Raw genomic sequence first — 21,253 nt, forward strand, 5'->3', positions numbered from 1 at the left:
GCATGTGCCACCACAGTAGGCTAGTTTTTGTATTTTTGGTAGAGACGGGGTTTTGCCATGTTGCTCAGGTTGGTCTCGAACTCCTGGCCTCAAGTGATCTGCCTGCATCAGCCTCCCAAAGTGCTGGGATTAGAAGTGAGCCACCGTGCCTGGCCATAGGTTCTTTATTTATATAATTTTGTTATTGCAAGAAGGTTATCTAAATGGAATTATATAGTATATAACGCTACACTTCTCTGGAGATTTATTCAGGTTGTTGTATCAATAGTGTACTTCTTTTTATCACTGACTAATATTCCATGGTATGAATTAACCAGTTTGTTTAACCATTCATGCTTTAAAGGATAGTTAGATTATTTCCAGTTTGGGGTTATTGTAAAATAAGTTACAATAATTTGGGCTATTGTAAAATAAGTTATAAACATTTGTATACAGGTCTTTGTTTGAACATAAGTCTTTATTTTTCTGGGATAAAAGCCCAGGAGGGCAATTTCTAGGTTATATGGGAGATGCATATATATATATATATTTTTTTTTCAGTAGTGCTGATTGGTTGGATTGGAAATGAAATCAAAGGGAGTTGAAGCTGTCTTGTGCTGAGTCAGTTCTGGGTGGAGGCCACAAGGTCAGATGAGCCAGTTTATCTGTCCGGGTGGTGCCAGCTGATCAGGTGCAGCATCTGCCAAATATCTCAAGCACTGATCTTAGGCTTTATAATAGTGATGTTATCCCTAGGTTATATTTAGTTTTATTTATTTATTTATTTATTTATTTATTTATTTTTGAGACGGAGTCTCACTCTGTCACCCAGGCTGGAGTGCAGTGGCGCAATCTCCTGCTCACCGCAACCTCCACCTCCCAGGTTCACACCATTCTCCCGCCTCAGCCTCCCGAGTAACTGGGACTAAAGGTGCCTACCACTACGCCTAACTAATTTTCTGTATTTTTTAGTAGAGATGGGGTTTCACCGTGTTAGCTAGGATGGTCTTGATCTCCTGACCTCGTGATCTGCCCGCCTTGGCCTCCCAAAGTGCTGGGATTACAGGCATGAGCCACCGCGCCCAAAACTGTCATATTATTTTCCACAGTGGTTGTGCCATTTTACATCACATTAGTAATGTATTAGTGATCTAATTTCTCTGTGTCCTTACCAGCATTTAGTATTGTCATTATTGCTCATTTTAGCCATTTTAATAGGTGTGTAGTGACATCTCATTGTGGTTTTAATTTGCATTTCCTTAATGGCTAGTGATGTTGAACATGTTTTAACATGCTCACTTGTCATTCACTCTGGTGAATGTCTGTTCATATCTTTTGTCATTTTCAAATTGGACTGGTTTTTTTACTCCTGAATTTTGAGAGCTCTTTATAGAATCTGTATATAGATTAGTCTTTTGTTGGATGTGGGATTTGCAAGTATTTTCTCTCATGCTGAGCTTTTTTATCATCCTTTTTTTTTTTTTTTAAACAGAGTCCTTCCACAGATAAAGTTTTTAATTTTGATGAAGTCTAATTTATAAATTAAACTTTTATGGATTGTGCTTTTGGTGTCAAGTCTAAGAAGTTTGCATAGACCAAAATCCCATAGATTTTTTCCTATTGTTTTGTAGAAGTTTTATAGTTTTATATTTCGCATTTTAAGTCTATGACCTAATTTGAGTTAATTTTTGTATGAAGTATAAGGATTAGGTCAAGGCTGTGTTTTGGTTTTCTTTTATTTTTGGTCTACAGATGTGTAAATGTTCCAGCATCATTTGTTGAAAATGCTATTTTTCTTCTACTGAATTGCTTTTACTCCTTTATAAAAAAAATCAGCAGAGGATATATGGGTTTATTTCTGGGTTCTCTATTCTGTTCCATTGAGCTTTGTGTTAATCCGCCAGTACACAAATTGTTGATTACTGAAGCTATATAAAAAGTCTTGTATATCAAATTTGAGAGTTCAATGTCTATATTATGTCAGATCTTTCAATCCATAAACATGATATATCTCTCCATTTATTTAGAGCTTTGATTTCTTTCATCACTGTTTTGTAATTTTAGGCATACAAGTCCTGTAGATGTTTTGCTAGATTCACACCAAAGTATTTCATTTGTTTGTGTAATTGTAAATAATACTGTCTTAAATTTTAGTGTCCCTGATCACTGCTATTACATAAAAATACAACTGAGTTTTGTACATTTGTTTTGTATCTTGCAACGTTGCTGAACTCATTTTTTGGGGGGGATTTTTATGTAGACAATTATGTTATCTGCAAATAGGGAAGGGCAGATTTCTTTCTTTCTTTCTGTTTCACAAGCCTTTTGTTTCCTTTTTGTGCCTTAATGCCATGGCTAGAACTTCCAGCACTATGTTGAATAAGAGCGGTGAAAGCTAATATCATTTCCCTCTTCCTGATTTTAGAGGGAAAGATTTTATTCTTTCACTATTAAGTGTAATGTTAACTGTAGAATTTTTGGAGATGCTCTTTAACAATTTGAGGAGCTTCCCCTTTATCCCTAGTTTTCTGAGTATTTTTTAAATCATAAATGCGTGTCAATTTTGTCCAATGTTTTTTCTGCATCAGTTTATATAATCTTGTAATTTTTCTTGTGTAATCTGTTTATATAGTAGATTGTACTGATTTTGAAATATTCAAACATCCTTGCATCTATGGGATAAATCCCACTTAGTTATGGTATGTAATTTTAAACATATTGCTAATTTCTATTTGTTAATAATATTAAGATTTTTGCCTCTATATTCAAGAGAGCTATTGGTTTGTAAATTTTTTTGGTACTATTTTTGTCTGATTTGGTATTAGGATAATACTAGTTTTATAACATGAATTGGGAAGGCTTTGCTACTCTTGTATTCTCTGAAAGAAACTGCAGAATTGGTGTTAATTCTTTAAATGTGTGGCAGAATCATCCAGTGAAACCATCTAGGCTTGGAGATTTCTGGGGAGTTTATAATTATGAATAGTTAGAGGGTTAATGAAACTATGTTATATTGGGTGAGTGGTGGTAGCATGTTTTTTCAGGAATTGGTATATGTCATCAAAGTTGTCAAATTTATATATGTAGAATTGTTCTAAAGATTCTCTTATCCTTTTACTGTCTGCAGCATCTGTAGTGATGTTCCATTTCATTCCTGGTATTGGTGATTTGTGTCTTCTCCCTTTTTTATTCATTAGTCTTGCTAGATTTTTTTTTTTAATTTTACTAACCCGTTCAAAGAACCACTTCTTTGTGGCATTGGTTTTCTCTATTTTTCTGTTTTCATTTCCATTGATTGCTAGTTTAATCCTTATTGTTTTCTTCCTTCTGCTTGCTTTGTATTTATTTTGCCCTTCTTTTTCTAGGTTTTTGAACTTGGACTTGAGTTATTGATTTGAGATAGTTTCTTCTTTTATAATATATGCATTTAGTGCTATGAATTTTTCTCTCATTGCTCTTTTACCTGTATCCCACAAATTTTGATATGTTATATTGTCATTTTTATTCAGTTCAGTATATTCTTATATTTCCCTTGAGACTTCATTTTTGATCCATGAACTATCCAAGTATTTGGAGATTTTTCTGTTATTGACTTCTAGTTTGCATCCATTGCAGTTGTAGAACACATTCTTTATGATTTCAGTTTTTAGAAATTTGTTTAAGTTTGTTATGATCCAGAATAGTATTTATTTTGGTGCATGTTCCATGGGCACATAAATGTTGATTAGATTCTGTTGCTTGATGGCGTTATTGGGTTATTGTATATTCTTGTTGATTTTCTGTTTAGTTGTTCTATCAGTTGTTGAGAAAGGGCAGTTGAAATCTCCAACTATAATTGTGGACATGTCTATTTTTTTTTTAGTCCCATCGGTTTTTGCTTCATATATTTTGCAGACCCTGTTGTTTGCACATACACACTTAGAATTGTTTTGTCTTTTTGGTGGATTGATACTTTTATTGTTATAGAATATCATATCCCTCCCTGTCTCTGGTAACTTTCTTTGCTTGAAGTCTCCTTTGTCTGATATTAATATAACAACTACTGCTTTCCTTTTGTTAAAGTTTACATGATATTTCTTTTTATATCTTTTAACCCTTAAACTTTCTATGTCATCACATTTGAAGTGAGTTTGTAGACAGAATATTTGGGTCATATTCTGAATATTTTGCCAGTCTCTGTCTTTCAATTAGTGTATTTAGGCCACTTAAATTTACTGTAATTATTGGTATGTTAGACCTTAGTCTGCCATTTTATTTTTATTTTCTTTGGTTGTTGCTTCTGTTTTATCCCCCTACCTTTCTGAGGTTACTTAAACAGTTTTTAGAATTCCATTTTGACTTAACCAGAGTTTTTGATATATCTTTTGTATAGCTTTTTAAGTATTTGCTCTAGATATTACATTATATGTGTTTATGTAAAATATGTATGTGTGTTCATTTTAAATTTGAAGTATAGAATCATTTCTTTCTTTGTCTCTTCACCCTCTCCCATTTATAATTATCTTAAATCCTTTATATAAATTGAGAACTACATTAAGCAATGTTATTATTTTTGTTTCCCCCACCAAATATGATGAAGAGGAGAAGAAAAGTGTATAATTTTTAGTCATACTTTTACTTACTGTGTTCTTTCAGGCTTTTTGATATTTCTAGGTGTTTCTTTTGATTCCTTTCTATTCAGAAAACTTTATTTAACTCTTCTTTTGGAGTAGGTTTTCTGATGATGAATTCTCTCAGTTTTCCTTCATCTGAGAATGTCTTAATTTCTTCATTATTCCTGAAAGATGTTTGCATTGGATTGGTAATTCTTTTCTTTCAGTGCTTGAAAAATATTATGCCACTTCCCACTGGCCTCCATAGTTTCTTATGAGAAAGCCATTGTCATTTATTTTTTCGTATGGATAAGGCATCATTTCCCTCTCGCTGCTTTTAAGATATTTTTGCTAATAGTCTTCGGAAGTTTGACTATGATATATCCTGGTATGAATTTCTTTGGGCTTATCCTAGTTGATATCCACTGAACTTCTTAAATTTATAGTTTTGTCTTTTGCCAAATTTGGGAAGTTTTCAGCCATTATTTCTTTGAGAACGTTTTTCATCCTGCCTGCTCTTACTCTTCCTCTGAAACTCTGATGTCATGGATGTTAGATCCGTTGTTACAGTCTTACAGACCCCAGAGGCTTTTTTTAGTTTATTTTTTCTTTGTTGTTAAGAATAGGCAATTTTTTTTTTTTTTTGAGGTGGAGTCTCACACTGTCACCTGGGCTTGGGTGCAATGGTGTGATCTCGGCTCACTGCAACCTCTGCCTCCTGGATTCAATCAATTCTCCCTCAGCCTCCTGAGTAGCTGGGATTACAGGCACATGCCACCATGCCCAGCTAATTTTTAGTATTTTTGGTAGAGATGGGGTTTCACTATGTTGGCCAGGCTGGACTCGAACTCCTGACCTCATGATCTGCCCGCCTCATCCTCCCAAAGTGCTGGGATTCAGGCATAAGCCACCGTGCCTGGCCTAAGATTGGGTAATTTTTATTGTCCTATCGTTCTTTCACTGATTGTTTCCTCTGTCCCTTTCATTCTGCTATTGAGTCCATCCAATACATTTTTTGTTTGTTATTTTTTTTTTCAGTTCTAAAATTTCTATTTAGTTTTCCTTTATACTTTCTCTTTCTTTGCTGATACTTCCTGTTTATTTGCTGTGACTATTTTTCTCACTTAAATGTGTTTGTAATTGCTCATTAAAGCATTTTTATAATGCCTGCTTTAAAATGTCAGATAATTCTTCCTTTTTTGAGACAGAGCCTCGCTCTATTGCCCAGGCTGGAGTACAATGACAAGATCTCGCCTCATTGCAACCTCCACCTCCCGGGTTCAAGCGATTCTCCTGCCTTAGTCTCCTGAGTAGCTGGGATTACAGGCATGTGCCACCATGCCTTGTTAATTTTTGTATTTTTGGTAAAGATGGAGTTTTGCCATGATGGCCAGGCTGGTCTCAAACTCCTGGTCTCAAGTGATCTGCCTGCCTTGGCCTCCCAAAGTGTTGAGATTACAGGCATGAACCATTACACCCGGCCTAAAATGTCAATAATTCTAATATATTTGACATCTCTGTTTTGGCAGTCATTGATTATCTCTCTTCATTCAGTTCGAGATCTTTCCAGTTGTTGGTATGATGAGTGATCTTTTAAGTCTGGACATTTTGGGTATTTTGTTACGAGGGATCTGCCTCATTACTTCCACGTGGAAACAGAAGTTCAGGTTCCCAATTCACCCTCCATAACACCTGATGGAGAGGCTTCTCATTACTTCTGGTTGGGGATGGGAGTTCAAGCTCCTCACTGGGTTTCCACTGATACCTTCGTGGTTTGGAGGGTAGGAATGTTTTATCACTGTTTCCCACATGGCTTTCACTGACACGACATTGTGGGAGAAGACTCACTACCATTGCTGGGTGCTAAAAATCCTGACTTTCTACCAGGTCTCATCCAACACCATACCAGCAAGAATGGGGAAGGAAAAGGAGAGATTTGCTTCCTATTGGGGATAAAAGTCTAGACTCCCTATTTGTTCTTCTCTGACACTACCCTATTAGGATAGGAAGATTGGGATACCTTGTTTTTTTGTTTTTGAGAGACGGAGTCTTGGTCTGTCACCCAGACTGGAGTTCTGTGGCATGATCTCGGCTCACTGGAACCTCCGCCTCCTGGGTTCAAGTGATTCTCCTGCCTCAGCTTCCCAAGTAGCTGGGACTACAGGCATGTGCCACCACACCCAGCTAATTTTTGTATTTTTTTAGTAGAGATGGGGTTTCACTCTATGTTGGCCAGGCTGGCCTCGAACTCCTGACCTCAGGTGATCTGCCCACCTTGGCCTCCCAAAGTGCTGGGATTACAGGCATGAGCCACCATGCCCAGCCATACCTAGGAATTTTAATTGTATGTAATGGGGTGAATGGGGGAAAGCACATCTGCTCCATATTCTTCAAAGTAGAAATACTCTATCACAGGTTTTTAAAAAATGATTTTGACCCCTGTGCCTTAGGAAGATGTGCTTTCATTTCTCAAATCAGTTTGACCAGTTGCTTCTAGATACCTTTATCAATGTGATAAAGTGAATCACCTATTGTACAGCTGAAGGGGCCTTCTTTCCATAAGAGGTCTTTGGAAGTTAAAAGCCTTTCAAATTTCTTGTAATAAGAGATAGGTCTTACTTTATTCTACATCTAAGTTAGGATCTCTCCAACATATGTCCACTATGTCCACACTCCTCACTAGTCCTCTCATGTTCCTCTCCAGAGTCTATTCTCCAGCAGAAAGTCATTTTGGTAGAGTACACATTAGTTTAATTCAGTTTTGATGATGCTGAGAGACATGGGTATATTTTGCTGTGGAATTTGTGTGTGTTTTAGATTCCAGTCTTGTCCCCTTCTCCACAGGTATCATTTTAAGAAAATCATAATCAGAAGGATAAATGATCCATATCTTCCTTTAGAGCTGCATGTACAGGCACTTTTGTTTTTGCCCTTCTCCCAAAGATGAAAGGTATAATGAGTACACTATAAATGACTGAATGAGCTACAAGTCAATTGCTCTGAACTCCATATTAATCCCACTTTCAATACAGAATGGAAGATGTCCTATGGTTCATTTAGCTACCAAGTGGTATAAGCTGTTATTCTGTTATTCTCCAGAATTATAAAGGATTGCAAAACTTAATGTATAAAAGACAGGCAATAAAATGCTGGGCTGCCAAGCAAAGAAGACACTTTTAGTAATTTAAAGGAAGCAATGTATAGAAGGAACTACAAACTTACTCTTCAGTTCAAAATACAATTGAGATATATGTTTCCACTCCTCTCACCAGAATATCACACTGAAATTTTGAAAGATGTATTTTGAAAAACTTTTGCAAAGATAAAACTCCTCTAATAGGTTTGGACTAATATGAGCATTTCCAATTTCTGTTTTAGTCACTTCCATAAATTAGCTCATAAGTGGATCAGGGAGAGAAAGTGCTCAGGAAGTGGAGGTGGTAGACTTTGTGTTGGTCCACTTCCAGCCTCAAGACCCCCTGTGTTGTGATGGTAAAACTTGGAGGGGTTATGGCAATATATGCTTATAAAATTGTGTTTTCACTGAAAGCCTAATGCATTTGCAGATGATAATTCAGATTATTCACCAGAGGGTGACCCTCAGGGCAACAGTAAGTAGACTGCAGAAATGTCTAGACTTCTAAGCTGTTTCCTTGAAGTTCTGAAGTTGCAGAAAGAGGGAAAATAGTGAGCTACCAAAGCAAACCTTAACATGATATGTCTACAAAGGGAAGGATGGTAAGGGAGGACAGTAAGAGTATCATGACTCAGGGAAGTGCAGTGGGTTAGGCAGCTACCACGAAGCAGTGTGGGCAAGTCGCCAGATGGGCAGCAAGCTGTGACCTAGTGATGAACAAAGGATTCCCTGCGAAAAAGCAGACTCAAAGGTTGTCTCATTGGCCGTCTTACGGAATCTGACCTTAGGTCAGGCAGTGTTCTTTGTGCCATTGACTTGTGGCAGCTTTGTTTGGTTTAATACAAGTGTGCGAGCTAACAATTAAGAACAAGCCTTTGACCCAAACAAATCTGATTCAAAACTAAACCCTGTCACTACAGAGTCAGACTTGTTTTTTTAATTCTACACAGCTATTTTTCCTCATCTTTCGAGAGACGTCTCTCTTATAGGGTTGTTGCAATCATATTAAATGTGATAATGTATTGAAATGCTTGGCACACACTAAGACATCAGGAATAAAAACTGATAACATCTGTCATCATCATTAATTATCTGAAATACATTTTTCTATAGCTTGTTCCAATTGTGATAGTTATTAAAAAGCAAGCTTCAGACAAACTAACATAGTTTGATAATTTGTGTGGTAACAGTATTTTATTAGGTACATGTGAATGGTGGCAGATTAGCTTTGTCTGCCCCTTGATAAATTCTTGTTTAAAAGTGGCCAAGCTCTTGGATACATGCTCCCTAGATGAGGGCTATGCCACGATTTGCCACCTGCACAGAAATACTTCTGCTGCAGAGGTTTCCTGCCAAATCATCAAGGTTTTAGAAGACAGTATTTTCAGCCAACAAAGCACTTAAAAGAGGTGTTTCCAGTTTTGGAGGCAAGGCCAAGCACAGGTGGGAAGTGGGTGATTAGGAAATGCAGCTGCTGAAAATGTTTTACCTATTAACCTTATACTTTTCCCTTGAAGTCAGAGGAGAAAGATGTTGGTTTAAATGATAATTGAAGTTCACCATCTAGATTTGGAGCATCGCACTGTGGTGGGAAAGATGGCCAGACCAAGGCTTTCGGCTTTCTCCATTCTGCAGGCGAGGCTTGGGCTTTGCTCTGTAAACATCTGAAAATGAGGTCCTCCCTTCCCGGGTCCGATTGCTCCAGGATTTAGCTTCTGACCACAATCACGAGGCTCTGCCAGGACTTTAGTTAAGGCTCTTCCACTGCAGTTGTTGGCCTGGATGCCATTGACACAGATTTGTTTGTCCCAGGAACCTGGCTTCTCCCTCCCTGCTTGTCCTCGGAACCTTTCCTCTCCTCCCCAGCGTGATCAGCAGTAAAAGCACTTAGGTTTCTTTCCCTGAATGATCTGCACTATACCTTGGACAGAACTTCTTAGCAGTGCTTGGAGCACACACACTGTAAGGAATTTGGGGATATGCTAATGAGGAAGCCCATAACCAAAAGCAAGAAGATTCACAATCAAATTGCAATAAATCTGCAGAGACTCCTTAAAGAACAAGACACACAGGAAAAGGCTGACTGCTGGAAAAACTGCTTTGCAGATGAATGGTATGGCTGCTGAATCTTTGAAAAGACAGCAGTACTCTCAGAAGTACTAACCTAGCCACGTATCAGCCCAAATGACTGGCCGATGAATGATAGTGCCACGTGTACAATCTCTCTCAGAAGAGTTTCTGGAAGGATTTGGGTTTAAATACTGATATGGAAAGTAAATAACACGTTCCAATTTGCTCTTCCCTCTACCTTCTCAACCAACTGCCCCTGCCCCATTTCCCAAATTTGTGTTCTCTCCTGTTTGCTTTGCCTACATCAACAGTCTTGAACAGAACAGAGTTGCTAAGTAACATGTAACTCCATCACATTTTCATCTGAAAGACCAAATTAGTATATCAATGAATGCCATTTCTGTATGATCACAATGAGTATGATTCATAAGTTAAGATTTTGAGGTTAAAAGGAACACAAGCAGTAAAATAATTTTGAATAAATTCATATGGATGGTTTAAAGAGATCTACCTATACTCTGTTTGTTGGATTCATTGAAGCTTAGAAGGTACTATATTATATTAGATGAAATTTTAAAGTGGCATTTCTCCTCAGGAAAACTCACAGGTCCGAAAGTATATGCTGGAGCACTTTTCTCATTACTTTTAATGTAACAAAGTTTTATTTTCCTCATTCAGTTTTCAATCAGTGATCCAGAGCCATAGCAGAACAAGACAATACTTTATGTCATGTTAAATGCTGATCTTCTCAATGCCAGGTTTAGGCTTTATAAATGAAGAGCAAATAACTTTTTCTTCTTAGTTGCGGACAGTGTGTTGCTTAGCTGTTTGATTCTTTGACAAGAAGAAATAGAAGTGTTCCAACTTAACAGTTGGTACTTTTTTTTTTAAGAACCCTTTTTCTATTTACTTTAAGCCTAGTTCTTAAAACTCCAAGGGACCTTGGGATTCAATGGTAACAGAAAATCATGGGATCTAAAAGTGGTGTGGGTAAGGACACATCATGCTTCTCAGAAGGCTATGACTTGCCCGCTGTCCCACGAATGCAAGCTGAATTAATGGTTAAGGACTTCCAGATTTAGGCTCTGTATTCTTTCTGGATATAGATGGAAAACTAAGGAACAAAGATGGAGGATCCTATACAAGTGAGTTACAGAGGTGGACTAAGCACAAATTCCTCAGTGACTCTTTAGCTTAGATTGAAAGAACTTTATTTTGAGAACTGAAGACAAACTGGGCTGGTTTATAGCTAAATTCTACTTTGGTTGGAGGGCCTCACACCTGAATGTTCAACTATACAGACAACAATGCTAGTCACTCAGGCCTTTTCAGGCAGCACAAAACCTGGACTTTTATCGAGAAAGAGTTTAGGCCCCCGGGGTCAGATCGTTTGCTAGCTCCATTTACTGGCTGTGTGACTTTAGGCAAACTGCTAAACTTCTCTTTTTAATACATTATACTTTTTACCTCTCGTGAGGATTATGAGTTTGGTATATGTAAAGTAAATAGGAGAGTTTGGGTCCCTACTAAGAGCTCATAAAATATTAACTCCTATCCTTTTATTTGATGATCTGATTTTCAAAAGACCTGTTCAATCAGAGCTGCAAGGGGACTTAGAATCATCCAGCCCAATATCCTTATTTTACACATGAGAACACCCAGGACCAGAGAAAGGAAGTGGCTTCTGATTTAATTTATGACTGACCCAGTCTCCAAAATGCTAGTTCAGGGTTTTCTTGTTTTATTTTGTTCATGTTTTCTTTTACTAGTCTCCCTCTAAATCAGTCTTTGCCCTTCTGAATAGATGACTTCTTATCTCCACTCCTACCACTGGGTTCAAGGGTTAAGCCACCATTTTGCTGTCACTACAATAACCGACTAACTCATTTCCCTGCTTCCATTCTTGCCTTCTTCAATCTATTTCCAACTTAACAGATTAGAGTGCTTCTTTGCAAAGCATTATGTCCCCTCTTACTTCATCTCTTACTACTCTCACTCATTCAGCTTTTTACCCTACCCTGTTTGCTGTTCCTTGTGCATTTTGGCACACTCCAATCTCAGGTTTGGTGTTTTTTGTTTTGTTTTGTTTTTTTGAGACGGAGTCTCGCTCTGTCACCCAAGCTGGAGTACAATGGCGTGATCTTGGCTCACTGCAACCTCCGCCTCCCGGGTTCAAGCGATTATTATGCCTCAGCCTCCTGAGTAGCTGGGTACGTGCCACCATGCCTGGCTAATTTTTTTGTATTTTTAGTAGAAACAGGGTTCCACCACGTTAGCCAGGCTGGTCTGGAACTCCTGACCTTAGGTGAGCCGCCGCCTCGGCCTCCGAAAGTGTTGGTATTACAGGCGTGAGCCACTGTGCCCGGCCCAATCTCAGGTTTCACATGTGCTGTTTTCTTTACTTGGGATGTTTTTCACCTGATATTTGCATGATATGCTCTCTCCTCTGGCACTTTCCATTTTCCTATTGTGCTTTCTCTCCGTTGGGGCATTCACTACTTTATAACATATCCTGTATTTCTTTAGGCAGTGTTTGCCTACTTCAGTACAGTGTAAACATTATGAGGGCACACTTGTTTACGGCTGTTTCTCCAGTGTCTAGAATGATGACTGACACAGAGGACGTACCGGTAAATGTGTGATGAGTACATAAATGAGCAAAGTGTCAATAGGATTTGTGGGATGTTCAAAAGAATATGTTTCCTCAGGTGTTTTAGTTATTTAACAAAACTAAGCAAATGTTCTATCCTTAATTAAACATGCTGTGGCAGGGGACTTTCCAACACATTAAAATTTACCTTTTTTTTTTTTTTTTAATCATAACCTGGTAATTTTATGTTTGCATTGCTAAACCTATAGGCATCTATCTTTCTTGAGTTAATCGTTAGGAAATACTCTGCAAAGCCAAACCAAAACAACAACCACTTTCCTAAAACTCTGTAAAGAATATATTTCCATTCTGGTGAATCAGGAGAAAATACATTTGTTTCATTCCCTCTCTTTCTGGGCTCTTAGAGAAACTTCAAAGAAAACAGAATGTAGACAGGAGGTCAGCTTTCATGAATCAGATTTCATCTTGATCGGCTTTTTATAGACCTATAACAAAGTAGAGCCCTGAAAATTGTGTTAGGTAATGGGGATTCTGACAGACCCTTTAACTATGTGGAACTAGGAGGTTCTGCTATAATTCTGCTGCTTCAGATGAAAATTTCAAGTGTTTTCATTAGGTACAACAGCTGTTTCTATTACAGATAACAGATCTCAGAGGTGATGATGCTGATATCAACTTCTACTGGGCTCAGAACACAGTGTAGCTTGTACAATTAGGTTTTTTTTTTTAATTATTTTTTTTTCTGCACACGCAAATTAACTCTGTAGCAGTAAAAGGAAATTACTTACTTGCTACCGGAATTGTCTGAAAGTGATACGATCATCTTTTGTAGAATCACATTAACCAAATTAAAAGCCCTTGGGAAAAATTTGGCACCTTGTTCCTTCCCATTCACATCTTCCTGAAGACCTCTCATTTAGAAAGTGATGATCATTATCAGGGCTTTTAATTTGGAAAGATTGGCTGCTCACCAGTGAGCCTTTCTAGATACCCAGTGGTTGGGCAGAGTGGCTGTACTGTGTTTCAGCCTTGGAGGCCTTGACTTTACTATCCTCCTGCTTGCTTGAATGTATGATTTCTAGCCTGGGACACACAGTCACAGTCCTGCTACTGTACATTGTTTCCGAGATGGTGCCTTCATTTTATTCTCTCATTGAATGCACATATTACTCCTTCACTGAGAGGAGGTGGATTGATTCCTCCAACTCTTGGAACATAAGCTGGCCTGTGACTGCTTTGATGAGTAGAATGTGATGGGATTTGCTGTGCAAGTTCTAGGCTTACCCTTTAAGAGGACTGATGGTTTCTACTTCCTTTCTCTTAAAATACTCCCCTTCTTGAAACCCAGTTCATAGGAGCACATTCTGTGATGGATTTGCCACTATTTTGCCACGCTGTTTAAAGCCTAATTCACATAGAGAGGCCATGGTTAGGTACTCCAGTCAACTACCTCAGCGGATTAGTGTCAACTGTAAGCCATGTGAGCGAACCATCTTGGAGTTCAGTCCATCTTAGCCTTCAGATGACTCCAGCCCCATGCATGGAAGCCATTTGACTAAACTGAATGAGAGGCATTGAGTAAGAGCCACCTACAGGAGTCTGGTCTTGAATTGTTGTTTTAAACTGCTACATTTGGAGTGGTTTGGCTTGTAACACAGCAATAGATAACAACTGCAATAGTGGCAAAATAGTGGCAAATCCATCATAGGATGTGCTCCTATGAACATGGGTATCAAGGATCTTTCAAGTGAGGTGAAATTAGTTGTTGTTTACATGATAGAGACAGATGTCATGTCAATCCTTATTGTATCTTTTCAGCTGGTCCCTAGAAGGTGATAATGGGATTATTGTTCTATTACCATTTGGATTTGTAAATACAAATATTTACTGTACAAATGCAATTTTTTGGGGGAGAGGTAACGCTCTACACCAGAGTATAGCAAATAATTTTTTTTTTTTTTTTGAGATGGAGTCTCATTCTGTCAGGCTGAAGTGTAGTGGTACGATCTTGGCTCACTGCAAGCTCTATCCCCCGGGTTCAAGCGATTCTGCTGCCTCACCTCCTGAGTAGCTGGGATTACAGGCACCCGCCACCACACCTGGCTAACTTTTGTAATTTTAGTAGAGATGGGGTTTCACCATGTTGGTCAGGCTGGTCTCGAACTCCTGACCTCGTGATCCGCCTGCCTCAGCCTCCCAAAGTGCTGGGGTTTAGGCATGAGCCACTGTGCCCAGCCAGCAAATGTTTTTGATGGTGCTAGATAGTAAATATTTTAGGGTTTGTGCGTTATTATAGTTTTTGTGGCAACTACTTAACTCAGTCAAGCTGACTTAGATAACATGTAAATAAATGGCATGGCTGTGTGAAATCAACTTTATTGACAAAAATAGGTAATATGCTAGATTTGACCTGCAGACTGTAGTTTGTTGACCCCTGTTCTAAACAACTATTTCTAGAACCAACAGAGATGTGTGATTATATTGCTTGAGTCTCATCAGGACCGCGTTTGGCTGCTCTATCTCTAATTCCTCTTGCCAGTCCTTCTTAGTCTCTGTCATAGGCTTCTCCTCCTAAGTTTGAAATGTGCTTCTCAAGGCCCTCTTATCTCCTTACTCTATTATACTCTTTCTAAGCCATGATTTCAGCTAATGACAATTTGCCAATGACTAAGAAATATCTATCTTTATTCAGTCTTTTATCCAGAACCCAAGGCTTTTGTATTTCCTGTTGGATGTCTTGCCAGCACCCTATGTGAACATAGGCGCACTTTTGTGCCAGTTGTTAACCTATAGCCTTGCAACTCCAAATCTGCTCTTCTATACTCAGCCCTGTGATAAATATGGCTAGGACTCTGCAATTCCATTTCTTTTTTTGTCAACTGTTAGATTCTATCATCAGAGGGCATTAGAGGAGAAAGAAGGGAATTGCTGCTTCTTTGCTTCTTGTTTACTTCTGTCTGCTTTAGGGTTCCTGGGAGTATCTCATCAACAAACCTTCAATCAGAAACATACTTTCTTTTCTGCAGTAGCAGCCAAATTTAGTTTTTACAAAAGTTGCAAACTACATCCATTACTACCCACCTCCCCATCACTTCCCACAGCTCCGGTGGGTTAGTGGTCCCTCCTTGGAGGTTTAGGTCCCAGCCCTTCAGGACTTCAAACTCAGGGACACCATTACCTGCTGAGCAGCACCTTCTAGTAGGGGGTCTGGGTTTTGGCATAGCAGGGTCCTTGCTCTAAGTTTCTAAGTTTTAGCCATTCCAACTTCTCTTTGATTACCCAGCCCTAAGACATGGTAGTTGCTTTCTTTAATGGTTTTCTTTGTGATGACTTAGTGTTCTCCTTTCCTTCTTCAGTTACCTAATTAACAACTTCATAAATTAGTTAATCATTCTTTATATTAAATTTCCATTCATATATCTGGCACGGTTTCTTTCTCCCAACTGAACTCTAAAGGCATTTATATTCTTGGCCAAAAGCTGCTCCTATGACAGTATCTTCTTCTTTAGTAAATGGCACCAGCAAACCTTTCCCTATCCCTACTCAATTGCTCAAGCAAGTATCTAGGCATCATTCTTAACCATTTCTATTCTCTCAACTCCCAGATCCCATCAGTTGAACAAGGCCTATAGATGTGGCTTCCTGAATATTTCTTAGGTCAATCTGCTTCTTTTCTTCTCTGTGTCCACAACCCTAAACCAAGACGCCAGCATATCTCACCAGGATTACGATCCCTACTTTATCACTGACGTCCCCGCATTTCTGCAGCCCCTCAATCTCTTCTCCCCACCACAGCCCTAAAGATGTCCTAAAAACATTTTCTAGTTAAATGTACTCTAAAACTATCCAAACTTCATTTAGAAGTCCTTCTGTAATTTCTCCTGCCTCTGCACTTCATTTTGAAATATCTTATTTACTTTTTGGTTAGTTTTGAATGTGCCATTCTTTTTAAAAAAAACCACTTTTGGTACAAAGTGATCCCTCTGTTTAGAAATACCCCCTTTTACCTGGAAAACCACTACACATTCTTTAAACAGTGTGTAAATATCATTTTCTTAGAGACAGTGTTTCTGACCACCTAGACAAGGCTATTCTGCCATTTATTTCCATAGATCATTGAACATCCCCTTTATTCCGTAATATTCAGTTAGCCCATAAGTAGCTTTGTGGATTATAAGGACCATACAGGCAAGGGCTGTGCCTGTCTTGCTGAGCACAATATTCCCAATATCTAACTTTTTTTTTCCGGCATGGTAGATATCTATTCAACACATATTTGCTGACAGTCAATTTCTGGTTTTTTGTCCATACAGTGGACACTTGAGCAACATGGGTTTGAAATGTGTAGGTCCATTTATAGGCATATTTTCTTCTGCCTTTGCCACTCCTGAGACAGCAAGACCAATCACCTCCTCAGCCAATTCGACATGAAGACAACAAGGGTGAAGACCTCGACTTCCACTGAATGAATAGTAAATATATTTTCTCTTCATTATGATTGTCTTAATAATATTTTCTTTTTTCTAGGTTACATTATTGTAATACAGTATATAATACATATATACAATATAATATGTGTGAATCAACTCTTCATGTTATCATAAGGCTTTCAGTCAATAGTAGGCTATTGGTAGTTAAGTTTTTAGGGAGCCAAAAGCTAAATGTAGATTTTTGTGCTCCTAACCACCATGTTGTTCAAGGGTCAACTGTATATCACAGGGCCCCTGAGTTCATTACAAAAGACACATGTTTCCTCAGATGCTCCAGAATCCCTTAGAGTTGGCTTTTAAACTGAAGGTTCTTTTGTTTGTTTCACATCTCCTGATGCCAGTCTCTGCTGGTGGGTTCTTACAATGATGGGAGGAAGATGAATGGGGAGTTGATCAATCAGAACTTACTACTTTGAGCTTGACTGGAGACCCAAGATTACTAACTTTCACATTTTCAGAGGGTCCTATTGTGTCACACAAGTCTCCTGAGTACTTGGGTCCAGGTGCATCTCGGCACTTCCTGAATTTAAACCCCAGTAGCCAACGATGGGATGTTCCTCTATTTCTAACAACCAGTATGTTACTCTTTTACAACAAACATCAATGTGCTAGTTTCTTTGTAGTTCCCTGAATTGTAGTCATTATTCCTCAAGTGAAAAAAGTGGAAATATAGTTGGGGAGTGGACTAAAACACTGATGAAAGGGCTTTAAAGAATTACAAAACCGAGAACGAAGGCACAGATAATGAAAATAGAATATGAAAATGAACATGATAATGAAGAAAAATCATGAAAGCATATGAACACAGTCTGTTGGAAAAGAAGCAGATTAAATAAATCCATATTTGATTTTGGTCACACTTCCATGGAGAGAGCTGCATTTATTTTTAAAAAGAAAAACAAAAAACAGCCCAAAGAACTTGGATTTCTTTTTATCCTCCAAACAGATTTGACCCAAGATGGACATTTTCCTTGAGAATAATAGATCTTTTTCCTTCAGCTCAAAGTTTTACCTTTTGGATTGTATTCCACACACGTTCATTATCGTTTCTTCTTCCTTCAAGGGTGTCCATAGCATCTGCCATTAGTGACTGCAGCTGTGGCACCAAGATAAAAATTATCAGTGTGGAATTCACACAGAAGTAACTTCTCTAAATACACAGATTAAAACCTAATTAAAAAATCATTTGTACGCTGATGATTTTATTACTCATCTTTCCTACAATGAATATTGCCACCTCATCTTTGCTTGTCATTGCTGAATATTATTGCAGATATAAAATACTGAAACAATGAAAAGATTCTTCTTGAAAATTTGTAGAAAACATATAGGTTTTAATGTAGTAAGTGTTGATGTTTTGTGAAAACCAGATTTGGGTTGTAAAGAATGAAGGCAGTAGTTAATTCTCTCGGGAAACGGCATGTAGTACATGAATGCGTTTTAGCGTTTTCTCCTGAGGCTAATGTATCATAATTCTAGGCATCATGCAAAAGCTCACCAGAGGACAATACTATAGCTGTGCCGTTTTATTGCCTTTTAAAGAATCTAGTTCATTTAACTTCTTTTACTATTCTTTTCTTTGTTAAAATTTTAAAAGAGCCAAGTTTTTTAAATTTTTAGGTCCCATTCAAAGGTTTTAAACATTCTAACCTTTGTCCCAAACAGGCACCTACTGTACTCTAATGTGAAACTATCCTGTACACATGGTCCATAGGTGACCACAAAAATGAAATGAAGTTATATCAAGCCGTGTGATATTCAAAGGTTAAAAAAAGTTCTCAAAAAATACCAGTTCAGTTCACTATGGCATCAAACAGTATGGACCCTTAGATAATCTTTCTTTGGTTTAGATATTGCAGAGTGTAAGCAGGAAGAGAGAGAATTGAGTCACTCAAAAATTTTCTATTAAGCAGTCACTGTTTAGATAGCAGCATACAGGGTATTACTAGGATTAATTCTCTTTGTGAGTTGCAAAGTAAAATCTATTATTGAAGGTCATGAAACCTTATAAGATACATAATTTTTGAATATTTGGCATACAGATATACATCCATATATATTTCAGTTTTTTTCTGCTGGGCATATAAGTACAAGAATATCCAATGAAATTTCATTTTCTAAGGTTTCAAATAGAGAAAAATTACACTTTAGAAAGGAATGTCAATAATGCTACTTTGAGGCTCCTTTGTGTATATTTTGAAAACTAAGTATTTCCAGTAAAAAAACAAAAACAAAACAAAACAAAAAAGCCATAGATGTGTGATTAAGAAGACTTAAGTGCAGAGAATTCCCTTGTATTTTTCATTTAAATCTTGAATGTGCTTTTCAGGAAGACAGGATCAACATTTTGCCGGCTTCTTAAATTAACATTTTCTTTTCTTCCTCTTATCTCTGAGAAGCATTAATCATATAAAACTGGCCATAATATGCACTTTGAAAGCTCTATACTTACTATACTTCTGAGTGCTTTATGAATGGCAGGATAAACACTTAGCCTTTTAGAAAGTATTCTTTTGTACACAAACATAAAGGTTTAGAAAGTATCATTGCCAGTTTTGACTTGGTAATTCCTTGATTCATAGACTTATTTCATAGTTTTCATCTTTAGTATGCATAGTTTTATTATTTGGCTAGTCATACAACTTTGTATGCTTACTCTGAATATCAGTATTTATTTAACATGCTTTTAGCTGGTTTAGATGAACGTTATAAATGTTGGCAGCTCATTTCTTGATTAAATCTTAAAAAGCTCAAAGAGGGAGGGTTTCTTTAGTTATCTGAAAATTACAGGTAATCAGTTTGGGCTGTTCTTATCATTACTATGTGAATTCAATTCGGAGCTATAATTAGTTTCAGCTACTCTCAATTAAAGCTTCACAGTAAAGGGCCTTTCCCTACAACACACTAGGAGCTCCATATGGAGTAAATTTTACCTTTCCTTGAATGGGCAACACACTGTTCAGTAAACTGTTTTTCAAATGATGTGCTACCATTTCTGATATTAATTATGGTTATAATATGCATATCTATCTGAAGATTATTTCTGTGAGAATCCCTTCAACTAGCTTTTGCCTGGGTCTGTGTGTGGCTAAAGTGTCTGGTTTTCTGAATTAACTTGTTAATTCAGTTAAAAAAAAAACCATCTATGTTGACTAGCTACATTTTCCTTTCAAATAAACAACTTTTGTTGATTTATCTAAAGGTACTAGTGTTGGCACTGCCATTATCTATTTTAACCCTAGAAGTGATTGAGAAAACTTTAAAGATGATTTTGTAGGGTCATTTTTCTATACAATAATTACTCTTTTGTCCTCTCACTTTTTCATAAAAGAGAATCATGTATCAATATATCTTGGAGCTTATTAATCTCATTTTACCAAAAACCAGAAGCCTGACACACAATGTAAATAACCAGCCCCTTTCTATGTTTCTACACATCACAATGTTTTTGCTGTAATAATGGGAGCTAGTTAATGTGAGCAAATAAAAACCAGACACACACCTTCCTACAGTTTTCAGTTTTGTCATGAGAATGCTTCAGGAAGGTTGGGGAGTTTGCCCTCAGACTACATTTATTACCACAGTTTTTTTTTTGGTTTCCAGACCGTATCACTTTTCTGTTGGTGCTGGGCCTATGAAACCCTTAAACAAAGAAAAATACTTACCAATTCTGCCTCCTGTTGACTGATGTCCCGTAGGTAGGGAATGGTTGCTAGCTCTGCCATTGCTTGATTAATGACCTGGGACTGCTCCTTTACTCTCTGCAGCTGGCTGAGGAGGCCGGCATATTGCAACTTCTCCATCACACCTGAGGATGCAGGAAAACTCCCCTAGTCTCAAAGTAAAAGAAATGTTTTAGAATAAAACCGCAGAAATAGACCTCTCCCCAGGGATGGAAGTCAGGGCTCATGATAATGTATTTACATCTTTTGAAACAATGGAATCTAGTACAAATACATGTTTCCTTCTATCATTTTACAGTATTGTCTTATACCCCTTTTCTAGTAGGTAAATATACATAAAAGGGAGTCCTTTGGAGATGTGTTGAGACTGATTTGCTGATTGTCTTGCATTAGGAGTTAGGCTGAGGGAAAAAGAGGGGACTGAATTTGAATCTGCACTTCACTCACCCAGGAGTGATCCCACACAGCTGTGTCTGCCTAGAAGGGGCGACTTTTTCTATATCACCAAAGCATCATAAGAGCTAAGAGTTGCCTACTATCTTGTTTATCTGAAAGAAATTTTTTTTTTAATGCAGGTCAAATCTTGACAAATGTTGTATAAGTTGAATTCTGTTTACCCCAATAGCTTACATGAAAACTCTAGCTCTGCTTTTATCTCCAGTTCTTATTGGATAGCCTTGCACAGTTGAAAG

General features: G+C 37.7%; 1 protein-coding gene across 2 annotated transcripts in view; it reads right to left on the reverse strand.

The window, feature by feature from the left end:
- Positions 1–21,253, reverse strand: part of SPATA16 (spermatogenesis associated 16) — a 261,852-nt gene that overhangs the window by 6,446 nt on the left and 234,153 nt on the right. For both annotated transcript variants that reach the window (XM_050778289.1, XM_050778290.1), the window contains exons 9-10: positions 20,544–20,708; positions 17,891–17,974 (exon numbers count right to left, since the gene is read on the reverse strand). In XM_050778289.1, the coding sequence (XP_050634246.1) occupies positions 17,891–17,974; positions 20,544–20,708 (249 nt within the window). The remainder of the gene's footprint in view (positions 1–17,890; positions 17,975–20,543; positions 20,709–21,253) is intronic.

Source organism: Macaca thibetana, chromosome 2 (genome assembly GCF_024542745.1).
Source record: "Macaca thibetana thibetana isolate TM-01 chromosome 2, ASM2454274v1, whole genome shotgun sequence".
Lineage (NCBI taxonomy): Eukaryota > Metazoa > Chordata > Mammalia > Primates > Cercopithecidae > Macaca > Macaca thibetana.